Raw genomic sequence first — 27,266 nt, 5'->3', positions numbered from 1 at the left:
CTGCACCGTGAGTCCAGCGTTTGGGTCATCTCTTCCTCGCCTCCACACACGACACACCTGACAAAATCAAGGAGGCATTGTTTGAATTCAAGTCCAAACACTATTGTGCAATAATCTGACACTTTTCTTGTAAAATATACTGAGAATAAACAGCTTGACACACACAGGTACCTTGCCGATAACAACAATTTTTTGTCCTCAGAGCCTGCTTTTGTACAAAAATGACAGACTTGTCTGTACATTGCACATAGTGTTTGTTTAGAGAAGAAAACAAAGCCTGTCTGACCTTTAAAGACAAATCTGTCAGCAGCAGAAAGAAATCCGTGCAAGATACTGTCAGGACTCGTTCAGACTGATAACCGGTCACCATCCTCTGTCAATGTGATTGATAACAACAAAAAGTAGTTAAGAAGGGATTATAAACCTTTAAAATGTAGTTTTTACAGTAAGTTTAATGTACTGTTATGTATGCTTACCAGATCCTCTTTAAAAATCTTTAAATTTCTATTTGCTTTCTTAACAATGCCTCCATGAAGCCCAGTTACACAAATCAGTTGGTTAAACTACAGTCATGTCTTAAAGATGTCAAGGCCTGGATGAACTCTTAATTTCCAGCTTCTAAATTCAGACTAAATTGAGGTTTTATTGTACTCGACCCTACAAAACTTAGAAAAGTAGTGTCTCACCAAATTCATGATGGCTTTACTTTAAACTCCAGCATCACTGTGAAAAATCCTGGAGTTGCTTTTGATCAGGATATCTCCTTTACTGGACATGTCAACGGAATATTTAGGTCTGTTTTCATTTAGTTCTGTAAAATCTCTAAAATTAGAAACATCCTGTTTCAGAGTGATGCTGAAAGATTAGTTAGTAAATAATTAGTCCATTTTTTATTTTTAGACTGGACTACTGTAATTTATTATTATCAGGGCTGTAAAAGCTCCCTAAAAGTCTTCAGTTAATTCAACACACTGCAGTGAGAGTACTAACAGGAATGCAAAGATTATATTTTGTCAATACTGGCTTGTCTTCATTGGCTCTCTGTTAAATCCATATTTGAATATAAAGTCTTTCTACCTGCCATCATTCTCCTTTAGTAATCAGGCTGCATCACAAAGACTAAAGATTTGACAGTACCATATAGTCCCAGCAGAGCACTTTGCTGTCAGACTGCAGGTTTACCTGTGGTTACTAGTGTTTTTAAAAGTAGAATAGGGAGCAATGCCCTCGGCTTTCAGCCCTCTCTTCTGTGGAATCATCAGTTTGCATTTGGGAGTCAGACACTATCTCTATTTTTAATATTACTCGTTAATACTTTCCCATTGGGGCTGTATCAGATGACCCTAAACCATCCCTTAGGTATGCTGCAACTGGGTTGCTGGTGGCTTACCATGATACACTGAGCATTTTATCTTCATTTTGTCTTCAATCTCCATCTGTTTATACACCAAACTGCATTTCTCTTGCTTTCTCTCTTTCATAGCTTGTCTTTCTCCTGACTCTCTCTGTTTCCTTCTGTGGGATTTCTGCCAAGCTGCAGCCTTTCTTTGAGGTCTAGGGAGCGGACCCAGCTTTGGTGTTAATTTAAGGACAGCTCAGGAATTTCTTAAGCTAATGGGTAGTTTTTCTTGTACTACACAAACTACTAGCTGTTTGTTAAAAAGTAACTTCAAACTTCAAACAGTCAGTAAAGCCAAACCCAGCTCAAGGGTCATTCTGTTTGAAATCAACACAGGACTTCTGCTCAACCATCTCTGATTTTCACAAAAGTTCATTGGTAAAAAGTTTGGGCACGTATAATGACTACTGTGAAATTTTAGCTTCAAATACTAAATACTACTGAAGATATTTTCTTCAAAAAATGCTCTGTTGTACTATGTTGTACTGCTAAAACAAAAAATATCAGTAGGTTGTCCTGTTCAAATAGAATATATGTATATTTTTAATTTGTGAGACTAAGTGACTCCATTTCAAATAATAACATTTTTTTTACAATTTCTTTTTACATTTGACCATCTGGACACTCTAGTATTTGTTGTATTTTGAAGAGACAGCCTACTGATTATTTTTGTGGCACGACTTGTCATGTTTGCTCAATGCCACATGAAATTTGAAAGGAAATACCATTTTCTTCAATTCAGTTAAATTTTATTTATACAGCCCCAAATCACAACAACCGTTGCCTCAAGTTGCTTTATATTGTAAGGAAGATTCTACAATAATACATACAGAGAAAAACCCAACAATCATATGACCCCCTATGAGCAAGCAGGCTACAGAGGGAAAGAAAAACCTTTTAACAGGACGAAACCTCCAGCAGAACCAGGCTCAGGGAGGGGCGGTCATCTGCAAAATATAAAATATGCATGTGTAACAGAAAGGATTGGTGAAGGACACTGGATTTGATTTCATAATTGTGCCAGAGTAATAAGGCAACGAAGTGGCTGATGAATGAGAGAGTTCAACATGTTGTGACCAAAGGCCTGCACACAACACAAGTGAATTACACGATTTCTTTGTAGATTAGAAGCATTGCAGTCTATGTAAATAAACCAGCTAATTTGGATCACTCCACCCTGGAACAACAAGAATTCAAAGAAACCATTAAAAGCCCGGAAATACCATCAAATTCATTCCCATGATGAGTGTATGTAAACATCTCATAACAACTGCAAGTAAACAAAAGCTTTGTTTACGTGCAGAAATTCTTTCACAATGAGTAGACTTTAACCCCGTGACTCAGTGGTCCTCAACAATTGCATACAATATTGTTAATAATCAACAAATCAATGTTTGACTCACTTCCAGCTTATTGTAGGTTTCCTCCCTTTCAGCAACTTCTACGCTGCAGTCTGAGCTTTTCTACACTTGTTATGATCAAATAAAGGTGACACTGTTGAGTATTTTGCTGCAGTTACTTGTCTGACAGGCAGAGACTCCATTCCCACAACAAAACAGCAAAGTGAGGCTGAGACTGAGGCTCAGATACACAGATAATTTAGGAAGTTTTTGATCATTCTTTCAAAAGGACATTTGTGAGGTTGGTCATTGATCAGTTTGAGTTCAGGACTCTGTGCAGGCCAGACCAGTTCTTCCTCATCAGACTCACTAACTTGCTTTGTGCACTGGTGTGCAGTAATGCTAGAACGGGAAGGGGCCCAAACTGTTCTTGCAAAGTTGAGAGCATGAAACTGTCAAAAGTTTCTTGGTATGCTGAAACATTAAGAGTTCCTTTCACTTGAACTAAGGGACAACCCCAACTCCTGAAAAACAACCCTGCACTAAAATCCTCCCACTACCAAACCTTACACTTAGCACAAAGCAGTAATACAAATACCAATCTCCTGACAACCCCCAAATCTAGACATGCCCATCAGAGAACACTCCTTTTCACACTCTTTGCTTTGACCTTGGTATTGAAAGGCTCAGATGCAGCTGCTCAGCCATGGAAACCTAGTGTTTGAAGCTCTTTCTGTCCTGTTCTTGAGCTAATGCGAAGACCACATGAGGTTTGGAGGCCTGTAGCAATCTTGTTAAAACTATTTAAGGATCAGATCTAAAACAATACCATTAGAATACATTTTCTTCTTTTCTGTTTTATTCTTTAACATGGAAACTTCCATCACATTTGAAAATTCAGTCAAATATGGATATAATTACTTCACCATCCATCCATCCATCCAACCCTCCCTCCCTCCCTGGCTTATCCAGCCCCAGGTGGTGGGGTCAGCAGCCTAAGCAGACAACCCAGACCTTGCTCTCCCTGCCCATCTCCTTAGGCTTGTAAAGGAAAACACCAAGGCGTTCCCAGGCCAGCTGAGAGCTGCAATCTCTGCAGTGTGTCCTTTTTTTTTTGCCTGTCCCGTTTGGCTCTTTTGCCATCAGAATTATTGTCTAAAGGCGAAGGAAGATGCCCAATGGATTTACTTTACCAAATGGACCATCCCAGCCTTGCCATAATGGTCTATTTGATTCACCTTTTATTGTTTATTTTATTTTTTATTTTCACTTGCTAGATACGGGACAGACTTGACGGGGGAAAAGAAAGGGGAGAAAGAAAGAGGGAAAGAAAAACAGCGGAGAAGAGGGACGGGGAAAAAGGGCAAAAAACAAAAACCAACAAAATAAGCAGAAAAAAAATACATATATCGATCACCTGGATCACTGTTGAGAAAGAAAAAAGAAAACAAGCAGAAGAAAATGAGAGCGATAGAATAAACAACATCATGATGATCTATAGGAATATAACAGTAAATACTTAATATTAAACATTATTGTGCAGCACGTGAGATCGACAGCGCACAGTGTGCTTTGAGGTAGGAGCCAAAAAGGGTGTAGTTTGTGTGTGTGAGCACCCGTGTGTACACCTGTGAGCATGAGTGCGCTTGTATTTAAAAGGTTCCTTCATGTAATGATCTGCTAGAGGGTGTGGGGGGCCACAGACCCATCCTCCAGGGCATGAAGCAGGTATGGAGGAGATCAAAACTCCAGACATCCAGAGGCCCCCAGAACACAAGAGACCAAGGAAGACCAACAGAGGGGCAGCCGCGCCACTGTCCCAGAAAGAGCTGAGGAGAGTCCCAGATGAGGGGTCACTCAGCAGCCGTGGAGCAGAAGCCAGGGGGGGTTGCAGTGACGTGCCCGGGAGCTCCGCCAGCAGCCAGCTGTGCCTGAGTGACCGAGCCCCAGGCCGAGAGGCCGAGGGCACCCCACCCCCGAAGTGGCCCGAGCGAGCCCCAGGCTCCAGGCCCCGACAAGCAGCCACCAAGGAGTGAGCCGGTGTGTACCTGGACGCCCACCCCCGGACACAAAGAATCACCAACGCACCGATGTCTGAGGGCGTCTGCCCATGGCAGGGGAAGTGGTGGGGGGAGATAGGCCTCCATACCTTGGAGGTCCCGAGATGTCCCCAGAGAGGTGGCGTCTGATACCCGACCTGACATATGGACACAGACATACAGGCACACACAGATACAAACATCCATTCCCACCCTCATGCTCTCATATGCAATTACTCAACACTCACCCAACGTGGAGACAGACATAAAGAGACGCTGTACACACAATCACACTCTCCAAGCGTACTCTAAGCCCCGGGTCTAGGTACCCTTGCCCCTGGAGGGGGAAACTGCACCCAGACCCAGGTGGTGGTACCCTTTTCCCTGGGGTGGGGAGAAGCAGACCACTCTGTAGTGTGTCCTGGGTGTGCCCCGGGGGGCATCCTACCAGTGTGACATGCCTGGAACACCTCACCTAGGATATGCTCAGGAGGCATCCTAGTCAGATGCCTGAACCACCTCAACTGGCTCCTTTTTGATGTGGAGGAGTGGCTCTACTCGGAGCCCTTCTTAGATGGATGAGCTCCTCGCCCTATCTCCAAGGGAAAGACGAGTCACTCTTTGGAGAAAGCTCATTTCCACTTCTTGTATCCGTGATCTCATTCTTTTGGTCACTACCCACAGCTCATGACCATATATGAGGGTAGGGATGCAGATCGTACGGTAAATCAAGAGCATGGTGTTCTATTATTTGAGTACAGGGGGGTGGGACCCATGTCCCTTCTTCAGTCTGTGCCTAGTCGTCCCCCATGGGCTTAGACCAGGCCACCAGGCACCCTCCCCTTGCTTGGCTCCCAGGTGGGACCCCAGTAACTCTTCCTCAGGAGGGTGAACTGTTCCCTATTTCTTTCACTCAGATGGGTCTCTTGAATTGCTCCTTGTCTGGTCCCTCACCCAGAACCAATTTGCCATCGGAGAGCCTAACCTCCGACAACATAGTCCCTGGGATGCCTGGGACACACAAACCCCTTCACCATAAAAAGGTAGCAATTCATGGAGAAGTGTTTCATCTAGTTTATGTTGTTCTCTATTTCAGGTAGATTTGTTTGTAACACATTCTCACATTAAAATTCATTGTAAAAAATCTTCTTTTCTCTTTAAAACTGTGTTTTTGTCATTAAATCATACATTTAATTGACATCAGACATTCTTTGAGATTACTGGCTGCTCAGTGTCGATCACTCCCTCCTATCTTCCTTAAATACACACACACACACACACACACACACACACACACACACACACACACACACACACACACACACACACACACACACACACACACACACTCATTATATGAGTTAAACTTTAACATACTTATTTAATGTACCTGATTATATTCTGATCAGTATTAAGCATAATAAGCTATTGGCAATATTACGTATGACATGACAACTCTGTAATGTTTTCCTTTTTGCGTGCAGACTAACAGTTCACAGGTTGGGTGCTCGCAATCTGATTCGCTCCCTGGAGATGGAGGAGAGAGATCGTAGAGGACAGCAAGATGGAGGAGTGAAGGAGAAGGTGGTGCAGCTCAGTGTCCAATCAGGAGTGAGCAGTTCGTTTACTGCCTTTATTGCTGTCAACAAAGACAACAGCGAAGTGATTCAAGGACCTCTTGTGCGCAGAAATATTCCAACACCCTGTGAGTTTATTTCAAAATAAAAAAGTAAACTCTGTCAGCCACAGTTTGAAGATGAAGATAGCTGATCTTGAATGTCCAGCATGTCTTTATCCTTTTTTCCTTCTCTCACCCCAACCGGTCGGAGCAGATGGCTGCCCCTCCCTGAGCCTGGTTTCTTCCTGTTAAAAGGGAGTTTTTCCTTACCACTGTCTCCAAAGTGCTTGCTCATAGGGGGTCACATGATTGTTGGCTTTTTCTCTGTATCTACTGTACAATATAAAGCACCTTGAGGCGACTTTTGTTGTGATTTGGTGCTATATAAATAAAATTGAATTGAATTGAATGAAAAGAGCACAATGATAAATTAAAGAGCAGACTATCAGAGTCAGTTCACAGGATCTAGTCGTAACAAATACAAAGAAAAGTTGGTTAAAGCAAAACGTGAGATTCAGTAGCAAAAATCATATCACATTTTACACATTACACATTTTAAATACTGTTTGTAGTGTTTCTCTTATATGTTTACTTCCCTTTAACAGATTCTTATTAAATATTTTGATCCGTTTCTTTTACATCCTAGGTACTTTCCCAAATTTAAACAGTTCAGGACGACATATGAGTAAGTAGAAGCTGAATATCAGTATAAAACACATCTGCATATCAATGCATTTCTAAAAAATAGAAACAGTGCTTGATGCATAATGGTCACATTAGAAATGACTAATTGTTTAAACTAGAGTTTAAGCATGATGCATAAATACAGTAGGGACCAATCAGAGAACAGGATGCAGGTGAGGAAACTTTAGTGGCAGACATGTCAGGAACATTATGACATGAAAATGGAACAACCAGACTGAGCAGATAAACATTGTATAACAGTGTTTATGTATTTGTGTTTATTTGCATATCAGGCTATGAATGTTATAAAGTAAAAATTTCTGGACCTTTTCTTTCTTCGGTTTACATGGAAGGGAGCATCCCCAGGATCTCCAGGGGACTGTACTTGAACTTATTTGAAATGTTAAATGTCAAACATTCACTGCACAGTTGCTGGGCCACCAAAGGGCCGTCATTCTTTGCGGTATATGGGTCATGTGTAAGTTGTGTGCAGCCACGGGCCAGTTGCAGACACACTACTGGCCTTGTGCTGGCCCAGAACAGTTTCAGCTCTGGCCCCAGATGTCAGCCAAAGTGTACCTTAATCAAGCCATTTAATAATAACATGTACCGGAACATAATAGTACAAAAGTAGCATGACGAAACTCTGTTCAGACAATGAATGGACTGATTCTTATATAGCGCTTTTCTACTCTCCCAGATTACACGAAGTGCTCTATACAACATGCCACTTTCACCCAAGTACACACTTTCTCTAAACTGAGTGTTTCCTAACTACATTCATACACATCCACACTCTTGACATGCAGACTGGAGGAGCCAGGGAGCGAACCACTAACCTTCCGATCAGTAGGTCACCTGCTCTGCCTCCTGAGCTACAGCCACTCAGTGGCAAAGATGAGTAAACCGTCACTAGCTTTTGGATAAAGTGTACGCTCACAAACCTGTCAAATCTGCATTTAAAACGTTGGCTACCATAGCAGTATAGTATTGCAACATGGCATTTGGGTCTTCTAACTAAAATAGGAACATAGGAACATAAATAGTGCCATCATTGCCAGACCTGGCCCACATCTGTTTTGTTTTTTTTTACATCCTAGGTGCTTTCAGAATTTTAGGGAGTTCAGGACGGTATAAGAGTTAGTAGAAGCTGAATATCAGTATAACACACATCTGCACATCAATGCCTTTCTAAAAAAATAGAAACACATTTCTGTTTTAACTTGTTCAAAATGTTAAATAATAAATACTGTGTGTACAGTTGCAGTAGTACTTGCTTTGATAGTCATTATAATGGACTGTATCCTGAGTAAGCAAGCCAAAATGTTGCTGTTGTTATATTTGGATTATTAGTGAACATATTTTCCACTTTAACTACTACTACTAACCCTTCATGGGTGTTTACATTTCAGAATATAGGTGAATATCTTTTACACTTTAAATACTACTTACCTAATACTAACTATCTGTGAGGCACTGTATTGATATTAGAATTCTATTATTTTACTAGTTTATTTATTTACTTATTTTTGTTAGCTAATCCTTAGTGGGGGGGGGGGGGGGGGGGGGGGGTATCATAACTTAAACTGAGGCTGAGGGGTTTTGTGGCAGACAGTGCTTGATGCATAATGGCCACATAGTAACAAAAAAATTAACCTGACAAAAAGTAAACACTAGAGAACACATTATAAATTACTAATTATATAAACTAGAGTTTTGAGCATGATGTATAAATACAAATGATGTATAAATGTGTTATATTTGCATATCAGGCTATGAATGTTAAAAAGTAAAAATTTCTGGACCTTTGTTTTTTCTTCGGATTTTATAGGAGAGAGAAGAGGGTTCGGATGTGTCTCAGTTAAATAAAAGCTGAATGACAGTACATCACACATCTGTGCATTAAAAAAATACAAACAAATAAAAACATTTGTTTTTAACTTTTTTGAAATGTTAAATGTGCAATACTGCATGCAAATAGGTGAAGTATTTGCTTTGATAGCCTTTGTAATGGGCTCAGGGGCAGATCTAGAAGGGTGGCATGGTGTGGCAAATGACAGTGCTGTTTATTAAATTAGGATAGCATTAACACTTGGAGCGTAGTTACAGTTAACAGTGAATTTAAATGCTAAAACTGAATATATTGTGTCGTGACAAATGCAATTGTTTTACAAAAAAGACAATGTAAAACAATAATAACAATTTAAAACAATAACTAGGACTATTAAAATAAAACCAAGATGCTTGCGTCATAGTGTGTTAAAAGCCAGGGCATAAAAATGTGTCTTAAGTAGCGATTTAAATTGATCAAGTCTTTGTGAAGATCTAATTTTTAGGTGGAGACTATTCCAAAGACATGCCACAGAGAAGTGGCATGTCCTTGTGGACCACAAACCCTTGTCCAAAGTTTCTGACCCATGGAGTGCGCGCAAGCAGTGCCAGTTTGGAGCCATTTCTTAGTTTACCACGGACATTCAGCACGTGGCTGGTAAGTCCAAACTGACTGTTTGTCCCGTGCACTGGTTTCTCCCATGTTTGTCGGCATGGACTACTCTGCCATGGCTGCCATTCAGACTGGTGACCCAGACATCCTCGCGCTTGAATCTGTGCAGATCGGCCTCATGCTGGAGGACAGACCGTGCAGTACGGTGGTCCTCTCCTGGTATGTGACGTTTCCACCGGCCGCCCTCACCCAGCAGTTCCCGTTTCATGGGGGTTTAACTCATTATATGCTCTCTCTCATCCAGGGGTCTGTGCCTCTGATAAAATGGTCAGCTCTAAGTTTGCTTGGCCAGGCCTTCGCAAATTGGTGAAGAAATGCATTCCATGCCAGCTCGCGAAGGTTCATAAACACACCAAGGCACCCCTGGAGCAGTTCTTCATGTCCAGCGAATGTTTGGATAATGTGCATGTTGATATGGTGGGTCCCCTGCCGCAGTCACAAGGTTTTACGTACCTTTTGACTATTGCTGACCGCACCACCTGGTGGCCAGAGGCAGTCCCCCTGGTGTCCACTACTGCAGCAAGGGTTTTTGTAATCTTGGTTTGTGCGTTTCGGCACCCCCGTGGACATTACCTCAGACAGAGCCCCCCAGTTCGTTTCAGAGTAGCTCATTTAAAATGTACAAAGTTACATAGTTACTTTTTTGTGAGCAGGAGGACAGCCTCTTCTGAGTAGTGCAAAACAGACAATGTGGTATAAATGTCAAAGTAGTTGTTTTTTAATTAAAAGAAAAACTTTACAAATTAAAGTGCAGTGGCATTTAAACTGCAATAGTATACATCAAAATGGATAATGGTCACCAAACCAACAAACCAAACCAACAGGTATCACAGTGTTTTCAATACAAAACCATATAATTCTTTTGCATGAGTTTATTCTAAACTCTCAAATAAGAGAACAAGTACTGAACTGAACTGTACGGCAGCTGCTATAAAAATGTTTTTAAATTTTTTAAACTTGGCCCTGCCCTACTGTACCTCTAAATTAAAGTTCCTCCTGTTAATTTTGAGGAGCAGTTGATTTTCAAAGTTAGTAGAGTTCATCCTTGCTGGCTTTACAGTGAACAGCACAGCTAAAGAGACGCTCGCAGGCAGTTTTTTGATGTGTGGAAATGAATTCAGCAGATCCATCTTGTCCGAGACACAGGCAAGGTACCCATCCAGCTCCCCTAAACCTTGTGGCCTTTTGGACTTCATTGAAAAGAAGAAGTCTTCTTCATCTGATGAGTGTTGCTTGACTTGCTCCACCCCAGCCTCTGCCATCTGGTCAAGGTGTTGTCTCACATAGATCAGACCTGTTGAATGACAAATACACAACACATTAAATATTTCTGATATTTATTTTTGGATAAATGAGGCTACAAGAGTTTATTATAGTGCACAATTTACAAAAACTACAGTTTGTTTAGAAAGGTGCATGTTATTGTACTTTATTTAATTAATAGTTAATTTAGTTAATTATTGAAATTCATAAGAAACAACTGATTACGGCATGATATTAAATTATGAAATCAGACCTGCTTCTATGATATCAGGCCTCTCAGTCCAGGTGGTCTTTAACTTCAGGAGAAGGATTGCAGCAGCAATCAGTTCAGGGTCTTCCATCATCCCACCAAAGTGCTTTTGGACACCATCTTGAATGGCTCTGATGAGTGGGAGACACATTTTGGTGGAGGTCTCCAGTCTGCTGAGTTCAGCTTTCAGCTGGAAGATCACTGGAAGAAGCCACTCCATGTGCGTATTGGTCTCAGACTGAAGGATGTTTAAAGCCTTCAACAAAGAAGCAATTTCAGCTGGACTCAGCCTGTATGACATAAAGCATTTTTTAGTAAATTACTTTCAGGCATAGATGTGGAATGTAGACCCAAGTATGGACATGCATTTTAAAAATTCAAAAAAAGGTTTGAAAAACAAATAAGTGAGGTAGCTCCAGCGTTGTTTTCCACCTGTGTCATTTATGTCACATTTTAGAAATAAGAAATAAAACTCACATTTTCACTTTGAATTCGTCACAAAAAATCTGATAGCATCATTTTCTTCTGATTTATGATCTCCAGAGCTATGTATGTTGAGTTCCATCGAGTTTGCTTTGGCCGGATGAGCTGGAACTTGCATTCACTTTCCACAATTTCTGCTGCCATGTAGGACCAACCTGATTTGTTCTAGATTGCTTGGCATTTCTCAAAGGCTGCTCGTGATAGCCGTTTGTATGCATCATTCATCTCTAATGCCTTGGCAGCATCTGTTGTGGCAACTAAATTTAATAGGTGGCATGCACACCTTTGATGTGGTGGAAGTTGGTACTCAAGACCGCTATCTTGCTCCAGGATGGTGAATGTGTCCAGGTAGTCTGCTCTGGTCTCTTCAGAAGAGTCTTGATCTGACGCTGACTCCTCAGGCTGACTTTGTTCACCAAACACACTGAATGCTTTAATAAAGTTCGAGGCACTGTCTGTTGTCGTCTTCCATGTTGCTATAAAGTGACTGAAGGTTTCATTCAGGAATCATTTTAACCATATGTAACCACCTGCATATGTGTTTGGACAAAAAAGGCTTTGATTTTGCCACCCCATTTGATTTCTTTGCCACCCTAAGAAAATTTCTCTAGATCCGCCCCTGAATGGGCTGTGTCCCAAAGTGAAGACTTTTACCTCATAACCTCAGCCTGTTTAAGGTTGATTAATACATTTTAAAGATGGAGGTTGTGGTAATGCCAGTTTTTATTTTTCTCTAATATGTTCACCCTGTTGTAAACTTTAAACCTGATTTTTCTTTTTTCTTTTTTTTTTTACAAAGGTCGTTTGGGTGTTTCAAGTAAGTAGAGGCTGAATGACAACACACATCTACACACATGTGCATTTCTGAAAATAAAAACAAACAAACCAACACATTTGTACTTGAACTTAGTTGAAATGTTAAATGTCAAACATTCACTGCACAGTTGCTGGAGTATTGGTTTTGAAGGCATTTGTAATGGGCTGTGTCCCAAAGTGAAGACTTTTACCTGATAACCTCAGCCTGTTTAAGGTTGATTAATACATTTTAAAGATGGAGGTTGTGGTAATGCCAGTTTTTATTTTTCTCTAATATGTTCACCCTGTTGTAAACTTTAAACCTGATTTTTCTTTTTTCTGTTTTTTTTTTACAAAGGTTGTTTGGGTGCTTCAAGTAAGTAGAGGCTGAATGACAACACACATCTACACACATGTGCATTTCTGAAAATAAAAACAAACAAACCAACACATTTGTACTTGAACTTATTTGAAATGTTAAATGTCAAACATTCACTGCACAGTTGCTGCAGTATTGGTTTTGAAGGCCTTTGTAATGGGCTGTGTCCCAAAGTGGAGAATTGTACCTGATAACCTCAGCCTGTTTAAGGTTGATTAATACATTTTAAAGATGGAGGTTGTGGTAATGCCAGTTTTTATTTTTCTCTAATATGTTCACCCTGTTGTAAACTTTAAACCTGATTTTTCTTTTTTCTTTTTTTTTTTACAAAGGTCGTTTGGGTGCTTCAAGTAAGTAGAGGCTGAATGACAACACACATCTACACACATGTGCATTTCTGAAAATAAAAACAAACAAACCAACACATTTGTACTTGAACTTATTTGAAATGTTAAATGTCAAACATTCACTGCACAGTTGCTGCAGTATTGGTTTTGAAGGCCTTTGTAATGGGCTGTGTCCCAAAGTGGAGAATTGTACCTGATAACCTCAGCCTGTTTAAGGTTGATTAATACATTTTAAAGACGGAGGTTGTGGTAATGCCAGTTTTTATTTTTCTCTAATATGTTCACCCTGTTGTAAACTTTAAACCTGATTTTTCTTTTTTCTGTTTTTTTTTTACAAAGGTCTTTTGGGTGCTTCAAGTAAGTAGAGGCTGAATGACAACACACATCTACACACATGTGCATTTCTGAAAATAAAAACAAACAAACCAACACATTTGTACTTGAACTTAGTTGAAATGTTAAATGTCAAACATTCACTGCACAGTTGCTGCAGTATTGGTTTTGAAGGCCTTTGTAATGGGCTGTGTCCCAAAGTGGAGAATTGTACCTGATAACCTCAGCCTGTTTAAGGTTGATTAATACATTTTAAAGATGGAGGTTGTGGTAATGCCAGTTTTTATTTTTCTCTAATATGTTCACCCTGTTGTAAACTTTAAACCTGATTTTTCTTTTTTCTGTTTTTTTTTTACAAAGGTCGTTTGGGTGCTTCAAGTAAGTAGAGGCTGAATGACAACACACATCTACACACATGTGCATTTCTGAAAATAAAAACAAACAAACCAACACATTTGTACTTGAACTTATTTGAAATGTTAAATGTCAAACATTCACTGCACAGTTGCTGGAGTATTGGTTTTGAAGGCCTTTGTAATGGGCTGTGTCCCAAAGTGGAGAATTGTACCTGATAACCTCAGCCTGTTTAAGGTTGATTAATACATTTTAAAGACGGAGGTTGTGGTAATGCCAGTTTTTATTTTTCTCTAATATGTTCACCCTGTTGTAAACTTTAAACCTGATTTTTCTTTTTTCTTTTTTTTTTACAAAGGTCGTTTGGGTGCTTCAAGTAAGTAGAGGCTGAATGACAACACACATCTACACACATGTGCATTTCTGAAAATAAAAACAAACAAACCAACACATTTGTACTTGAACTTAGTTGAAATGTTAAATGTCAAACATTCACTGCACAGTTGCTGCAGTATTGGTTTTGAAGGCCTTTGTAATGGGCTGTGTCCCAAAGTGGAGAATTGTACCTGATAACCTCAGCCTGTTTAAGGTTGATTAATACATTTTAAAGATGGAGGTTGTGGTAATGCCAGTTTTTATTTTTCTCTAATATGTTCACCCTGTTGTAAACTTTAAACCTGATTTTTCTTTTTTCTTTTTTTTTTACAAAGGTCTTTTGGATGCTTCAAGTAAGTAGAGGCTGAATGACAACACACATCTACACACATGTGCATTTCTGAAAATAAAAACAAACAAACCAACACATTTGTACTTGAACTTAGTTGAAATGTTAAATGTCAAACATTCACTGCACAGTTGCTGGAGTATTGGTTTTGAAGGCCTTTGTAATGGGCTGTGTCCCAAAGTGAAGACTTTTACCTGATAACCTCAGCCTGTTTAAGGTTGATTAATACATTTTAAAGACGGAGGTTGTGGTAATGCCAGTTTTTATTTTTCTCTAATATGTTCACCCTGTTGTAAACTTTAAACCTGATTTTTCTTTTTTCTGTTTTTTTTTTACAAAGGTCGTTTGGGTGCTCCAAGTAAGTAGAGGCTGAATGACAACACACATCTACACACATGTGCATTTCTGAAAATAAAAACAAACAAACCAACACATTTGTACTTGAACTTAGTTGAAATGTTAAATGTCAAACATTCACTGCACAGTTGCTGCAGTATTGGTTTTGAAGGCCTTTGTAATGGGCTGTGTCCCAAAGTGGAGAATTGTACCTGATAACCTCAGCCTGTTTAAGGTTGATTAATACATTTTAAAGACGAAGGTTGTGGTAATGCTAGTTTTTATTTTTCTCTAATATGTTCACCCTGTTGTAAACTTTAAACCTGATTTTTCTTTTTTCTTTTTTTTTTTACAAAGGTCGTTTGGGTGCTTCAAGTAAGTAGAGGCTGAATGACAACACACATCTACACACATGTGCATTTCTGAAAATAAAAACAAACAAACCAACACATTTGTACTTGAACTTAGTTGAAATGTTAAATGTCAAACATTCACTGCACAGTTGCTGCAGTATTGGTTTTGAAGGCCTTTGTAATGGGCTGTGTCCCAAAGTGAAGACTTTTACCTGATAACCTCAGCCTGTTTAAGGTTGATTTATGAATGTTAAAAATGGGTGGTTGTGGTGTTCTTATTTTTCTCTAATATGTTCAGCCTGTCGTAAATGTTCAACCTGAATTTTATTTATTTATTTTGTTTTTGCATAGTGAATTTTGATGCTCCATCTAACTGTAGTAAATAAAAGCTGAGAAATAATATACATCTACACACCTATGCATTTCTGAAAATTAAAAGGAAGAGACCAACACATTTTCATTTGAACTAACTTCAAATATGCAAATAGCTGCAGTACTTGCTGTGATAGCCTTTGTAATGGGATGTGACCCAAAGTGGAGAATTGTACCTGATGAACCTGTTTAGGGTTGATTAATAAACTTTAAAGATGGAGGTTGTGGTAATGCCAGTTTTTATTTTTCTCTAATATGTTCACCCTTTTGTAAACTTTAAGTCTGATTTTGTTTTGTTTTTTGTTTTATCTACACACATGTGCATTTCTGAAAAAAAAAAAAAGAAGAATCCAACATATTTGTATTTGGACTTATTTTAAATCTTAAATGTCAAACATTCACTGGACAGTTGCTGCAGTATTTCTTTTGTTAGTTGTTGTAATTGGCTGTATCCTTAGTGAGTAACTAAAGATGTACAAGCTTTTAGTTATACTACCATGTACGATAAGTTTCAATTCAGGATGAACTTACTGATCGAAACATCAAACGAAATAATTTTCCCAACATTTTCATATCAGCATCATAATCTAGCTGCAATTCCTTTTTAATTAGTAAATAATTAGAAATAGAATATAATAAATATGTGATCCTATTAAAACTTGTATCTGTACATGTCACTCCTTCAAGTAAGAGGTTTTCTTGTCCACTGCACAAAAGAGTAAAAACAATGAAAAAGACCCTTTAAAGAGCCAATGTGTCCAAACTTGAATGATTAAATATAGGTGGTGTTTATCAAAATGTAGATTTAAATACAGTTATATTGTAGTAATATTCTACTCTATATTCTCTCAGAAGCCAGAAACTTAGTATTATATGGAGACATTACATGTTAAGATGAAATATTAATCTGTTGTTGTCATGGTTATTTGCTTTCCTTAAAGATAAAGACAGATGAATGTGAATAAACAGGGTACAACAATAAATTTAAGAGCACAATATCTGAGTCAGGTTCAGACGAACCAAAAGCAAAAAATGACATTGACTTTAAAATATTTGTTACAAGAAATCAAGATTCTGATTAGAACAGTGACAGTGATGTGTATTTAAATACTTTTATACAATTTGTTTTGTATTTGTATATCAACAAATCAGTAAGTTAGTGTTCCTTAGCAAATTCTTATGAAATGTACTGACTCTATTTTTTACATTATAGTGTCTGACTCCGCGGTGATGTTTGAGGACATTGTCATAGGTAAGTAAAACCTGTACATCTTTTCATGGCTGTGTGAAGGAAGGCAGGAAAATGTGGACCCAAGAGCAGGACTCACGGAGGCACAAGTGAACTCAACAACCAAAGAACTGACTAAACTGAGGAGTCAGCTGAACAGTAAGAACAAGATCAAGGCTATCATCACGTACGACCTGACCTTGATCAGGTACCCAGCTGGGATAATCAAGACAAGGAAACTCCTGACCATGCATGGAAGGTTCACCCTAAGTTCAGCACCCTGAGGCTGTATGCTAAGTGGAAGAAAGGAGGACAGGGACTGGTGAGTGTCAGTATCACAGTCCAGAATGAGACAACAAATATCCACCAATACATGAGGAAGATTGCCCCAACCGACCACGTGCTCAGTGAATACCTCAGGCAGCAGAAACCCAAGAAAGAGGAGGAAGAGGAGGAGCCATTGTAGAAGGACAGTCCCCTGCACGGTGTGTACCACCGGTAGATAGAAAGTCTTGATCTGAAAGACAGCACAGAGGCACTTATCATGGCAGCACAGGAACAGGCTCTGAGCACAAGATCTGGGGTCTATCACAACAGGCATGACCCCAGGTGCAGGCTGTGTAAAGATGCCCCCAAGACAATCCAGCACACCCAGCAAGATGGTAACAGGCAGGGCATACATGGACTGCCATAACCAAATGTTCAGCGTACCATACAGAAACATCTGTGCCAACTATGGCCTGGAAGTCCTGAGGTCAAAATGGGAGATGTAGGGTGGTCGAGAATGATATTTTGTTTTATATAACACGATGAATTTGAATAGTTCAAATGTACTGTCTTCATCTCATGCCATCCATTCTTTTATGATTTTAACATCGTGATGTTGGACATAGCTTTGGAGGAGTTGTACATAACAGGAGTAAGCAAAACGCTTTGTGAAAGTTAAATAATTATATAGGCATTTGTATTCATACAGTAGTCATCACATCACATCACATATTGTTGTCCTCCATACATGTATGTATGGAGGACAACAATATGTTTCAAAGTGTTGCAAATGCGTACGATCTGATCCAAAACCACATCTGGCCTTGTATACCTGCAGATTTGTTTTTGTTTGTTTGTTTTTTTTAATAAATTGGACATTTAGTTTTAAAAAATTAGAATCATGAAAATGAAAAGTATGGAATAAAAATCTAATGTTGATCTTACCATTCTCTAATAACAGCAGGCTAACATTAATGTTGATGTAATGAATAGTTCTGAACACATATTGCATTGCACTCTGGGAAGAAAACCCTTTAAATGAATTATAATTATGTATTTGGTAAAGGAGTTATAAGTTGTTCTGTGTATTTACAAAAAGAAATGCTCACCTTATTTGAAACAAACACACTAAAACTCACCCAACCCAGCCCAGCAGGTATACAGGAAGCCCAGATGTTCCAGTTTTACACAGGGACTTGAACGCAGCTTACATTTGTGGATGTGTGAGAAGCTAATGGCGTTAAATTTGTCTCAAAACCCCACATGGGCATGCAGTCTGTTCGTGATTCGTCCACACATATTTAAGGTTTTGTGAACAAGGGAGAGAGATGTTACGTGTAGTTTTACAGATTTGTACGCTCAGAAATTTTTTTTGAAGGTCAAAGTGATCTGATTTGTTTGCAGAACGTCAACAAGCCTAGTATTCAGGCTAGGATGTACGCGTTTAGAAAATAATTTTAGGTGTGGTTCAGTGTGTGGACTGAACATGCACATGTGAGTCCTCAAAACTCATTGTGCGCACTTGTGGAGTTCGGTTTATACTTGTGGATCAACCCTTTGTTGAACACATTTTTCTCCATACATATGCATCAGCTAGAGCAGCAAACAAGCAATAAAAAGAGTAAATACAGCAAAACCAGCTTTCATGAATGTGAGAATCCATATTTTGTACTTTTAATTTGGCCGTTTCTGTGAATACACAGACTGTTAAACACAGAGGAAATGATGTGAGCTATCACATGTAGGAGCTGGTGTGGTGGTCCATAGTAACATGTATGTCAGGGGAATGTTTGTGCCCTCATGGAGTGTGTATGCTAAGGACAGAGCAGCACAACAGTGCACTGTTTTAACATTGTAAGAAATCAGGAAGTGAAAAGGTTATGATTTTTTTCTTGGAATATGACTGTTTTTGAGAAATCCATACATTCAGATACTATTGCTGAGGAATTCTCTGTAATTACCTCAAAAACATTTGTGTGTGTGTGTGTGTGTGTCTTTACCAATTCAGATGGATTCCCGATGATGGAAGAAGAAAACCAGTCAAGAAAATGTAAGTAAAAAACAAAATGAGAGCATTTATTTAGTTTTAATTAGTTATAATTTGCTGGGTTAGAATAAAATAAGAAAAGAAAATAAGCACGCATTGTCTTGGTAGATATGAAGGAAGTTTAAGGGAAGTTTAGTGGAAGTGACTGTATAACAATGTTTAGTTCAGTTGCTTTGATATTGAGATCCAGTTTTCTCCTGTTGAATAATCTTTTAGTCTTATATTCCAATAAATCAGATTAAAACTATTTAATAAATAAAACCATATATTTTCTCAGTAAAACATGTGAAACACATACTTTACATCGTTTCAAGCTTTCATTTCATCAGTTTGATTGCCTTCAGGTGGTATTCATTAAAACTACAGTAACTAATGTGTGATGCTGCCAGTTTAATAAGATCAGACTGTTGTAAACATTTGATGGTTGATGTGGAGATCTTATGTAATTATTACAGTTTTAAGATGTAATTTTCAAATGAATAAAATAATATTTATCTGTTGCATAGTTTACAGTGCGGTGTTTTATGCTCTGGGTTTTCATGTAGAGTTCTGTTTTGTCATCTAGCACCATCATCAGGTTTTCTTTTTATTCCATCTTAGATTTTCCAGCTGCTGTGCCTGAGCAGCCACCCAGAGACCCTTTGCTACAGTTAGTCTCCCTGCAGGAGGCGTCTGGCTGCTGGCTGCTTGATGCAGCTCTGGCTGCTGCACTGGGAAAGACCAACGAGGAGGTGGAAAAGTCAAAGCCTGAAAAGGTGCACTGCTGTTAATTTAAATATTAACACAAAATGATAATGTGAGATGAAACAGATTTGATTCTATAATTTGAACAAAAAACACACAATGTAATTAAAAACACACCATAAAACAAGGACAATGAAGTCAAACTAAATGTAGGCCTGCCTCACAGCCTGAGAATAAACATCTGCATATCAGAAGCTAAAACACTGGTGGTAATCACACTCCTAACCAACCACTGAGCTGCACCAGCGTCTGATATTATCCAGAAACCACACAGCAGCAGAAATTATTTTCCTCATCAGTTCTTGTAAAAATATGTCAGCACATTATTTTAGAGCATTTATGATATCACAGTTTGGGATTACATCAGGAAGAGCGTCCAGTGTAAAAATCTGCCAAATCAAATATGCAGAGCTGCCCACCTTGGTGACCCCGTGTGACAAAGAAGTACACAAACATATCTAATATTACTGGTTGTAGAAAGTAAAATGTGTGTTCTGTCTGTTTTATTTGATTGATTTGGTGAATTAGGCCAGCAGTGAAGTGTGGGCCACCATTCTGGCTCTGATCTGGCTTCATGGTTTCAATATGGAAGCAAAGGACGAGTGGGAGCTTCTGGCTATGAAGGCTGCCTCGTGGCTCCGTGCTCAGAATGGTACTAACAATGATAGTGACAGATAAAATAACAGCTTTAAAAAACTGTTTCATACTACAGCTTTCCTCCCACAATCATTATTTTAATATGTGTTTTGTGTTTTTAGCACCGTGTGTGTCAGAGTGTGTGGATGCTGGAAATGTCCTGCTGGGTTGCAGCGTGAAGAAAGAAGCTCTGGGACTCTGAGGGTTTTCTTAAAGTAGCTTCATCTTCAGAGTGAACAGAAGCAGGTCTACTTACTCCACACTGCCTTTGATACAGAGCTGTTTTATATCATCAACCCCTTTTACATGTTTATTTGTTATGAATTATGTACCTAATTTTGGTTTTACCATTGTGGAAAAAAAGTATGTCAAAATTGTCTGAATAATGCTAACACAGTAAAAGATTGGACCACTGCTGTGGCAGCTCATTCAGAAAGTGTTTTAATTCCCTTTCTCTGCCACTAGATGGCGATTATGTTCATACTTTTACTTCTTTTACACAGAAACACCAAAACCAATCTAAGAAGAGTCTTTTTCCTTCCTGTTATAGTTCTGAAAATGGCTTCAGTTCAGGACATTTTCAAGATGGTCCTCAGTGAATTGGAGTGAGAAGCGCTAAACATTTAAAATAACTATTTACAGTGTTTACACCATCTTCTAAACAAAAAAGTCTATCCTAGCTTTTATTTTTTAAAAAGTAATATTTTTATGGACAAATTGAAATGAAACCATACAGAACGTCATTCTGTTTTTCTCGCAGGAGTTACAATTTTATCCATAAAACACTTTCATTCTGCTAATTGACACTGATTGGTCCTTGAACGTCTTAAGACAGCACATAGTCTTCATTCATGTTTGCTTACTTATGATAGTAGTTCGAGTTGAATCTGAATTTCCCAAACTGCTTGTTTTCTAATAACTTTCCAAATAATACTTAGCGTAAAAAGTTAGGAAATGTATGTTTGGTCTTTTATTTCTTTGTTGTAACCAGGGCTGGACTGGCCATCAGGCATACCGGGCATTTGCCTGGTGGGCCGCTCGTGATTTTTCGTTTTTATGGGCCGATGAGGTTTTATTTCTTTTCTTTTTTTACGGTATAAATGAATGGTGGTGAATTGGCCAGTTGGTCATGATCGACTCTGGGCTGGACCCTTTACAGCCGAGGAGGTCGAACTTTAAAGTTGAGGTGAAAAGGAACGCGATTTGTCCCGTACTACTTCAGCTAGAAAGTTGCAAATTCAATCATGAAACTGATCAATGATCAGCTGATCGGCTTTTCTCTCTGCGCCCGAAAGAGGAAACCAGTGGATGTCGCGCTAAACAACAGCAGCACGTTTAAGCTTGATCAGCTGTTGTTAGAATTTATTTAATATTACTTTCTAGTATCAGCTGATGTTTGCTGGAGCCACAGCTGTAAAAGCTGCTGGTCATGATATCGGTTTGGTTATCTGGTGAGAGGGAAACATGAAGATGAAACCAGGAGATGTCCTTACTGAATCATCAGAGTTGAACAGGTGATGAAGAAACAGGTTTACCTTTTAGGTGACATGAATGAGTTGAAGAGAAGTTATGAAGTGTTTCTGAGAGACAAATAACACCAGGATCCTTTTCTAAGTAGCTAAGTAGTTTTGCCAGGGGGGCCAGGTAGGGCATTAGCAGGGAAAGGGGGGCACAAAGAAAATACTTTTCTTTCTTATTCTCATTTAAAATGTCTAGCTTTTAATAAATAATTATCTGAATCTTACAACCAAAGTTTTCATCTGATGTAAAATGTATAGAAATCCATTATTGTATTCAGTAAATATTAAGCCTAGTATATACCCTAAGAACTTATATTATTCTTTCCTTTGGAAAGCTACCATCTGTGCAGTCTGCAATTCTGTTGAAGAAAGATGTTGAATCTATTTAATTACTGAAGAAAAATAATAGATTTCTGTGCATTTGTTTTATACGTGCATGAAATTAAAATCGGTTTTGTCAATTAAGCATCTTGAGGCAGAGGGTATAGGAGTGGTTCCCTTTTTTTTTTTTGCAGGGATTTGGCAACCCTATTGTTAGGTATATGTAATTATAAATTAGGTTGTTTTATATTTTTGTTAAGTACTGTTTAGAGTACCAGAATAGGGAGAATGGTGTAGGTTTAAGATTATTATAAAGACTTTATGGCTTTTCCTATAATACCATGGTGGGCCGGTCAATAGTCAAAATGCCCGGGCTGATTTTTTGTCCCAGTCCAGCCCTGGTTGTAACAATGTTTCTTGGCAATAAATTGTATATTGTTAGAAAGTTTTTTCCCAGAAATGGTGGCACATTTGTAAGAACAATATATTTGATCAGCAGCAAAGTTGAGTACCAGGGTTGTGTTCATGAATAACTTGCCAAGTCTTCTCTGCCAATGCCAAATAGCTTTCTGGGTGCTGCGCTGCACTGTCAGAGCACACCTCCTTATCTAAGGAAGGTTTTATGTGTTTCTTATTCTCTTAAAAAGTTCTGCTGAGGTCCTCCTATACTCGAAGTCTTAGAGCCAACTCTGTTCTTTGGCTAGACTTTCTTCCATAATCTGTCTTTTCACTTTTGTGAGAAATAAAACACAATTTAAGAACATATTGTCATAAAAAGAAACAACATCAATAACTACACCAAGGACATTCAAAACAAATTTTAAACTTGGCTTTAAGTCATAAGTCTGATCTGAAAATGTCGACCAACTTCAACATTTAGATTGTGACACTAACTTGGCTCTCTTCCACAATGTGTTTCTTTTGTCCTGCTCCATTTGTGTTTATTTTGTGCTGTATAATTAAAACTGAATTACATCTCTGAAGAAATCTTACATGCGTGTTTTGTTGCCTTTTTAAAGTGATGGGGGAATAATTGTAATGGGCTAATAAAAAGGGACAGACATACTCTGTGTAAAGATCAAACCTTTGACCATCATTCACTGTATCATTAATTACTTTAACTTATAGTCCATAATGCTGTAAAAACAAAACAAAAGAAAAAGCTGAGTCATTTTCACATTTTTATTGAGGTTTGAATTCAGAAAGTCTGCTGCTGATCTCAGTAAATGTAACAGGATGTCTCCTTCCCTGCCTGAAAATTTACAGATGTGGGTAAAACAGGGTGATGTGTTATTGTCAGGTTTGAGTGAATAAAAGGACCCAAATGCAGGACTTCCTGAGAAGCCACAGTCAGTTTATTTACTTCACTTAGACTTTATGTCAGTTTGGCCAGCAGTCACGTATAGGTTCAAACAAAATGGCACGAGGCTGCAAAAATATTTATCATCTAGTAATCTTTATCAATGAAAGCATGAGTGTGCCCACCAAAACACACCAAAGAACCCAACCCCTGTAACAGCAACCGGCTTCTTTTTATACTCTACCATTCAGGTGAACATCTGGAATAGCCCAAGTCTGGGGGTAGCAAACCAAATGAGAAACAAAACATCCACATATGCAAACATCAAACCACAATATAACACATGGAAGACATTTATATTTTATACAAAGTCCTATGAATAATTCAATATGTGTAATTAGAAAATGAATAGGTACATAAATAACAATCTTCTTGTGGGACATGTGTATGAGAGAGACACAGAGAGTGTCGAGTGTGTGTGTGTATGTCACCCCCAAATTTCACCCCTAAAAATAACTATATTAATAGTATTAATAACAGTGAATTTTAGTATCATTGATACTAAATGATTTTCAAATGTTATATTTTCCTAACTTTTCTATTGACAACAGTACAGGATAGAATAAAAACAGGTTTTATATCCAGTTATGAGGCATTGCTGCTTCAGCAGTCTGGTTTGTCATTAAAAGACTTTGGTTGCTGTGGCAGAAAGGTAATTTCATGACACAAATCAGTGATGCAAATTTATAATAAAAAAAAACACTTTAACTGAAATATAGTAAAAGTTCAAACTGTTCTGATAATGTAGAAATGTTGCTGTGTCAAAAACATTAGCTTGTATCTAAAATCACTGGAGATTCTAGTCATCTATTCTCTTCAACTTATCCTGGTCAGGGTCACGGGGAGGCTGGAGCCTATCCCAGCTACCATAGGACGAGAGGCAGGGTACACCTTGGACAGGTCACCAGTCTGTCAAAGGGCTAACACATGGAGACAGACAGAAAAAGTTTAGTTAAACTTTAAAGTTTAACTATGTTTTTTCCTCGTTCTTTTGGAAACAGGGACAAAACAAAAAAAAAGGACAACAGATAGTTAAACTTTCTGATTTAGCCCAATTATTTAGGCTAAAGCCAATAAGATAGTTACAGACTATGTTTATATGAAACATGCGTATACTTACTGCATTTGATGTATTTTAACCATACGTATTGACTTATACATATTACAGAATTTAATGTTGCGGGTCCCAAGGATGAAGACAACCGTGATAAATATGTTACCTGAAAAAGCAGGTGAAGAGCGGAGTAATGAAGACACAATGCGTCTCAGTTTTTCTCCAGTATGTGTCTGAGGAAGCAGCGGAAGGTGGGCTCCCTTACTGCTCCCCGAAACCCTGGAGCAACCACCAACATTCTGCCCCCACTGCTTTCCAACATAAAATGACCCCCTTTCATATGGATTTCTATTCTTTTAAAGAAACTGAAAATAAATACATATATTAATGAAACATGTCCCATAACATGTGTTTTACACAGAATATCCCTCTCTGGGATCCCACAGTAACACCAGCATAGAAGAAATGGCTTTGATTTTGCCACCCTATTTGATTTCCATGCCACCCTCTTTCAGTAGACAGGATGTGTGAAACAGGAGTGTATGAACACACACACAGTGTTGAAGGTGCTATGTTGGGTGGGTGTATCGGGGAGTTTGAGTGTACAGAATGAGTATGACAGTATGAAAACTAGAGTGCTGTTAAAATGTTTTGACTATGGTGCACTTTTTTTACTGCAATATTTTCTCCCTCTGCTGTTCACTAAGGCTGAGATCAACTCTAAAGGTAATTTGCTGCGGTGCTCCTTCAAACCTTCAACAGATCAAACAACAGAACAAACTCCCTGGTGCTGTGCTTTGACGCAATCCTGACTTCGAGCTCTATGTGCAGTTCCTTCAGCCTAATGGTTCGGTTTTTGTTCTAAAGCAGTGAGACCTCATATAGACAGGTATTTATCAAGAATGCAAATTTAAAGCAAGCCCATAGGCACCTGTCTCATCTGTCGAAATTTGCAAAATATTACAGTTTCTTTTGTTATTTAAAAAAAACCTCCATCAGTTACACATATTGATGTTATCTATTCTCCCAGAGTTGGGGGGGGGAGGGGGGATGTTAAAAAGACACAAGTGTAACAACTGTGATTGGGCCCAGGACATTATTTTTGGACCCTTTCCACCTGGAGCAAATACAGCTTCTCTCTCTCTCTTTCTCACTGTATTGGTAAAATAACACATACCAATAATCAATACTGTCAGTAGCATCTTTCCAGCTTTTGATCAGCACCATGGAGAGCAACCACATTCAGCGGTCAGGGGAATGGACACATTTACTCACACCATCGTCTTCAACTAGGATGCCACGAGCCCTAAACTGATTTAATCTTGCTTACATAACAGAAAGACACCTATAATTTTGATAAGCATGAAAGAGAAGAGAGAAGCCCATTAGACGCAGGTCCTCATAGACAGAATGGATGGGGTGATCATATCAAACGAGAATTCCTCACTCACTCACACACACACACACACACACTAGGAGTGAAGATTTCAACATACAAGTGGTAACAAAGTTTTGCTCCTTTACAAAAAAACAAAAAAAAAACTACTCACTCTTTTGTTCAGCAAAACAAAAGAACAAACAACCTTCCTCTTTTGAGCATCTGTTCTTTTTCCTTTGACTCACTAAACAAAATTTAAAATGCAGCTGCGCTAACTAGCTCCTAGCTGATAAACAAATTGCTTCATAGATGATACCAGCAGTCAAATATGTCAAGTACACTACAAGAGGACATCCTCTCATCCTCCAAAGTAAATAAGTATTTGTACTTTGTTAATTCCCGCCTCTGGTAACATGTTTCTCTCAATCACAACACTTACATGATCTAAAATTAAATAAATAAACAGATAATAGTAATAAAAAGAAGATGAAGAAGAAGAATATTCAAACCTCATTTTTTCTGGGTTTTAATGGTAACATACTAGTAATATACCCATTGTGAAAAAAAAAATGACTGATCGGATTAAAGGGGTGTGAATTGTTTCAACTTTGTTTCAGTTAAAAGGACTAGATGTTACAGTCCCTGATAATGCATTGCTTTAGATGGAGAGACTCTTGAGTGACGGCTGTTATGAGAAAAGGCAGCCCATAAACTTTGCCAGCAGCACACATCATTGTGTGCCTCAACTTTCGGTCTTTTACCCAGGCTAATCTGCCATTTTCCTTCCTTGGTTAGGTTTAGGGATTAGAGATCGATCTAGATTATCATTTTAAATTTGGGACACATCATCAGTAGTGGACCTTGGATTCATCAGGTGTTTCGGCCATTATCACTAGACACCCTCATCCAAGGAGGCCCTGCCAGGGTTGATCAGGCCCTGGAGTGTGTCACTGGTTTATGCTAAATTGTTATTTCTCTCCTTCTTTCTTCTGTTTAGTTTCCTACAGTTTATTTTCTATCTATTCACTGCAACTGAGAAATAATACTTACCTCTTTAGCATTTATTGAGCCTAACTTCTTCAAAGGGATAGAAAAGGCGATAGAGAGAAGTAAGACAAAAGGGACAAGATAGGAGAGAG

At 38.6% G+C, this 27,266-nt stretch overlaps 1 protein-coding gene across 1 annotated transcript in view; it reads left to right on the top strand.

The window, feature by feature from the left end:
• Positions 1 to 23,316, top strand: part of LOC134641794 (von Willebrand factor A domain-containing protein 5A-like) — a 48,920-nt gene extending 25,604 nt beyond the window's left edge. The window contains exons 14-29 of the mRNA XM_063494371.1: positions 6,263 to 6,483; positions 7,043 to 7,081; positions 12,379 to 12,396; positions 12,733 to 12,750; positions 13,086 to 13,103; positions 13,440 to 13,457; positions 13,794 to 13,811; positions 14,146 to 14,163; positions 14,498 to 14,515; positions 14,852 to 14,869; positions 15,205 to 15,222; positions 16,786 to 16,824; positions 19,076 to 19,117; positions 19,715 to 19,869; positions 20,387 to 20,510; positions 20,617 to 23,316. Of these exons, the coding sequence (XP_063350441.1) occupies positions 6,263 to 6,483; positions 7,043 to 7,081; positions 12,379 to 12,396; positions 12,733 to 12,750; positions 13,086 to 13,103; positions 13,440 to 13,457; positions 13,794 to 13,811; positions 14,146 to 14,163; positions 14,498 to 14,515; positions 14,852 to 14,869; positions 15,205 to 15,222; positions 16,786 to 16,824; positions 19,076 to 19,117; positions 19,715 to 19,869; positions 20,387 to 20,510; positions 20,617 to 20,696 (862 nt within the window). The 3' untranslated portion in view covers positions 20,697 to 23,316. The remainder of the gene's footprint in view (positions 1 to 6,262; positions 6,484 to 7,042; positions 7,082 to 12,378; positions 12,397 to 12,732; positions 12,751 to 13,085; positions 13,104 to 13,439; positions 13,458 to 13,793; positions 13,812 to 14,145; positions 14,164 to 14,497; positions 14,516 to 14,851; positions 14,870 to 15,204; positions 15,223 to 16,785; positions 16,825 to 19,075; positions 19,118 to 19,714; positions 19,870 to 20,386; positions 20,511 to 20,616) is intronic.
• Positions 23,317 to 27,266: the final 3,950 nt, after the last annotated feature.

The sequence above is a fragment of the Pelmatolapia mariae genome, linkage group LG14 (genome assembly GCF_036321145.2).
Source record: "Pelmatolapia mariae isolate MD_Pm_ZW linkage group LG14, Pm_UMD_F_2, whole genome shotgun sequence".
Lineage (NCBI taxonomy): Eukaryota > Metazoa > Chordata > Actinopteri > Cichliformes > Cichlidae > Pelmatolapia > Pelmatolapia mariae.
This window is presented reverse-complemented; position numbering and strand designations above follow the sequence as displayed.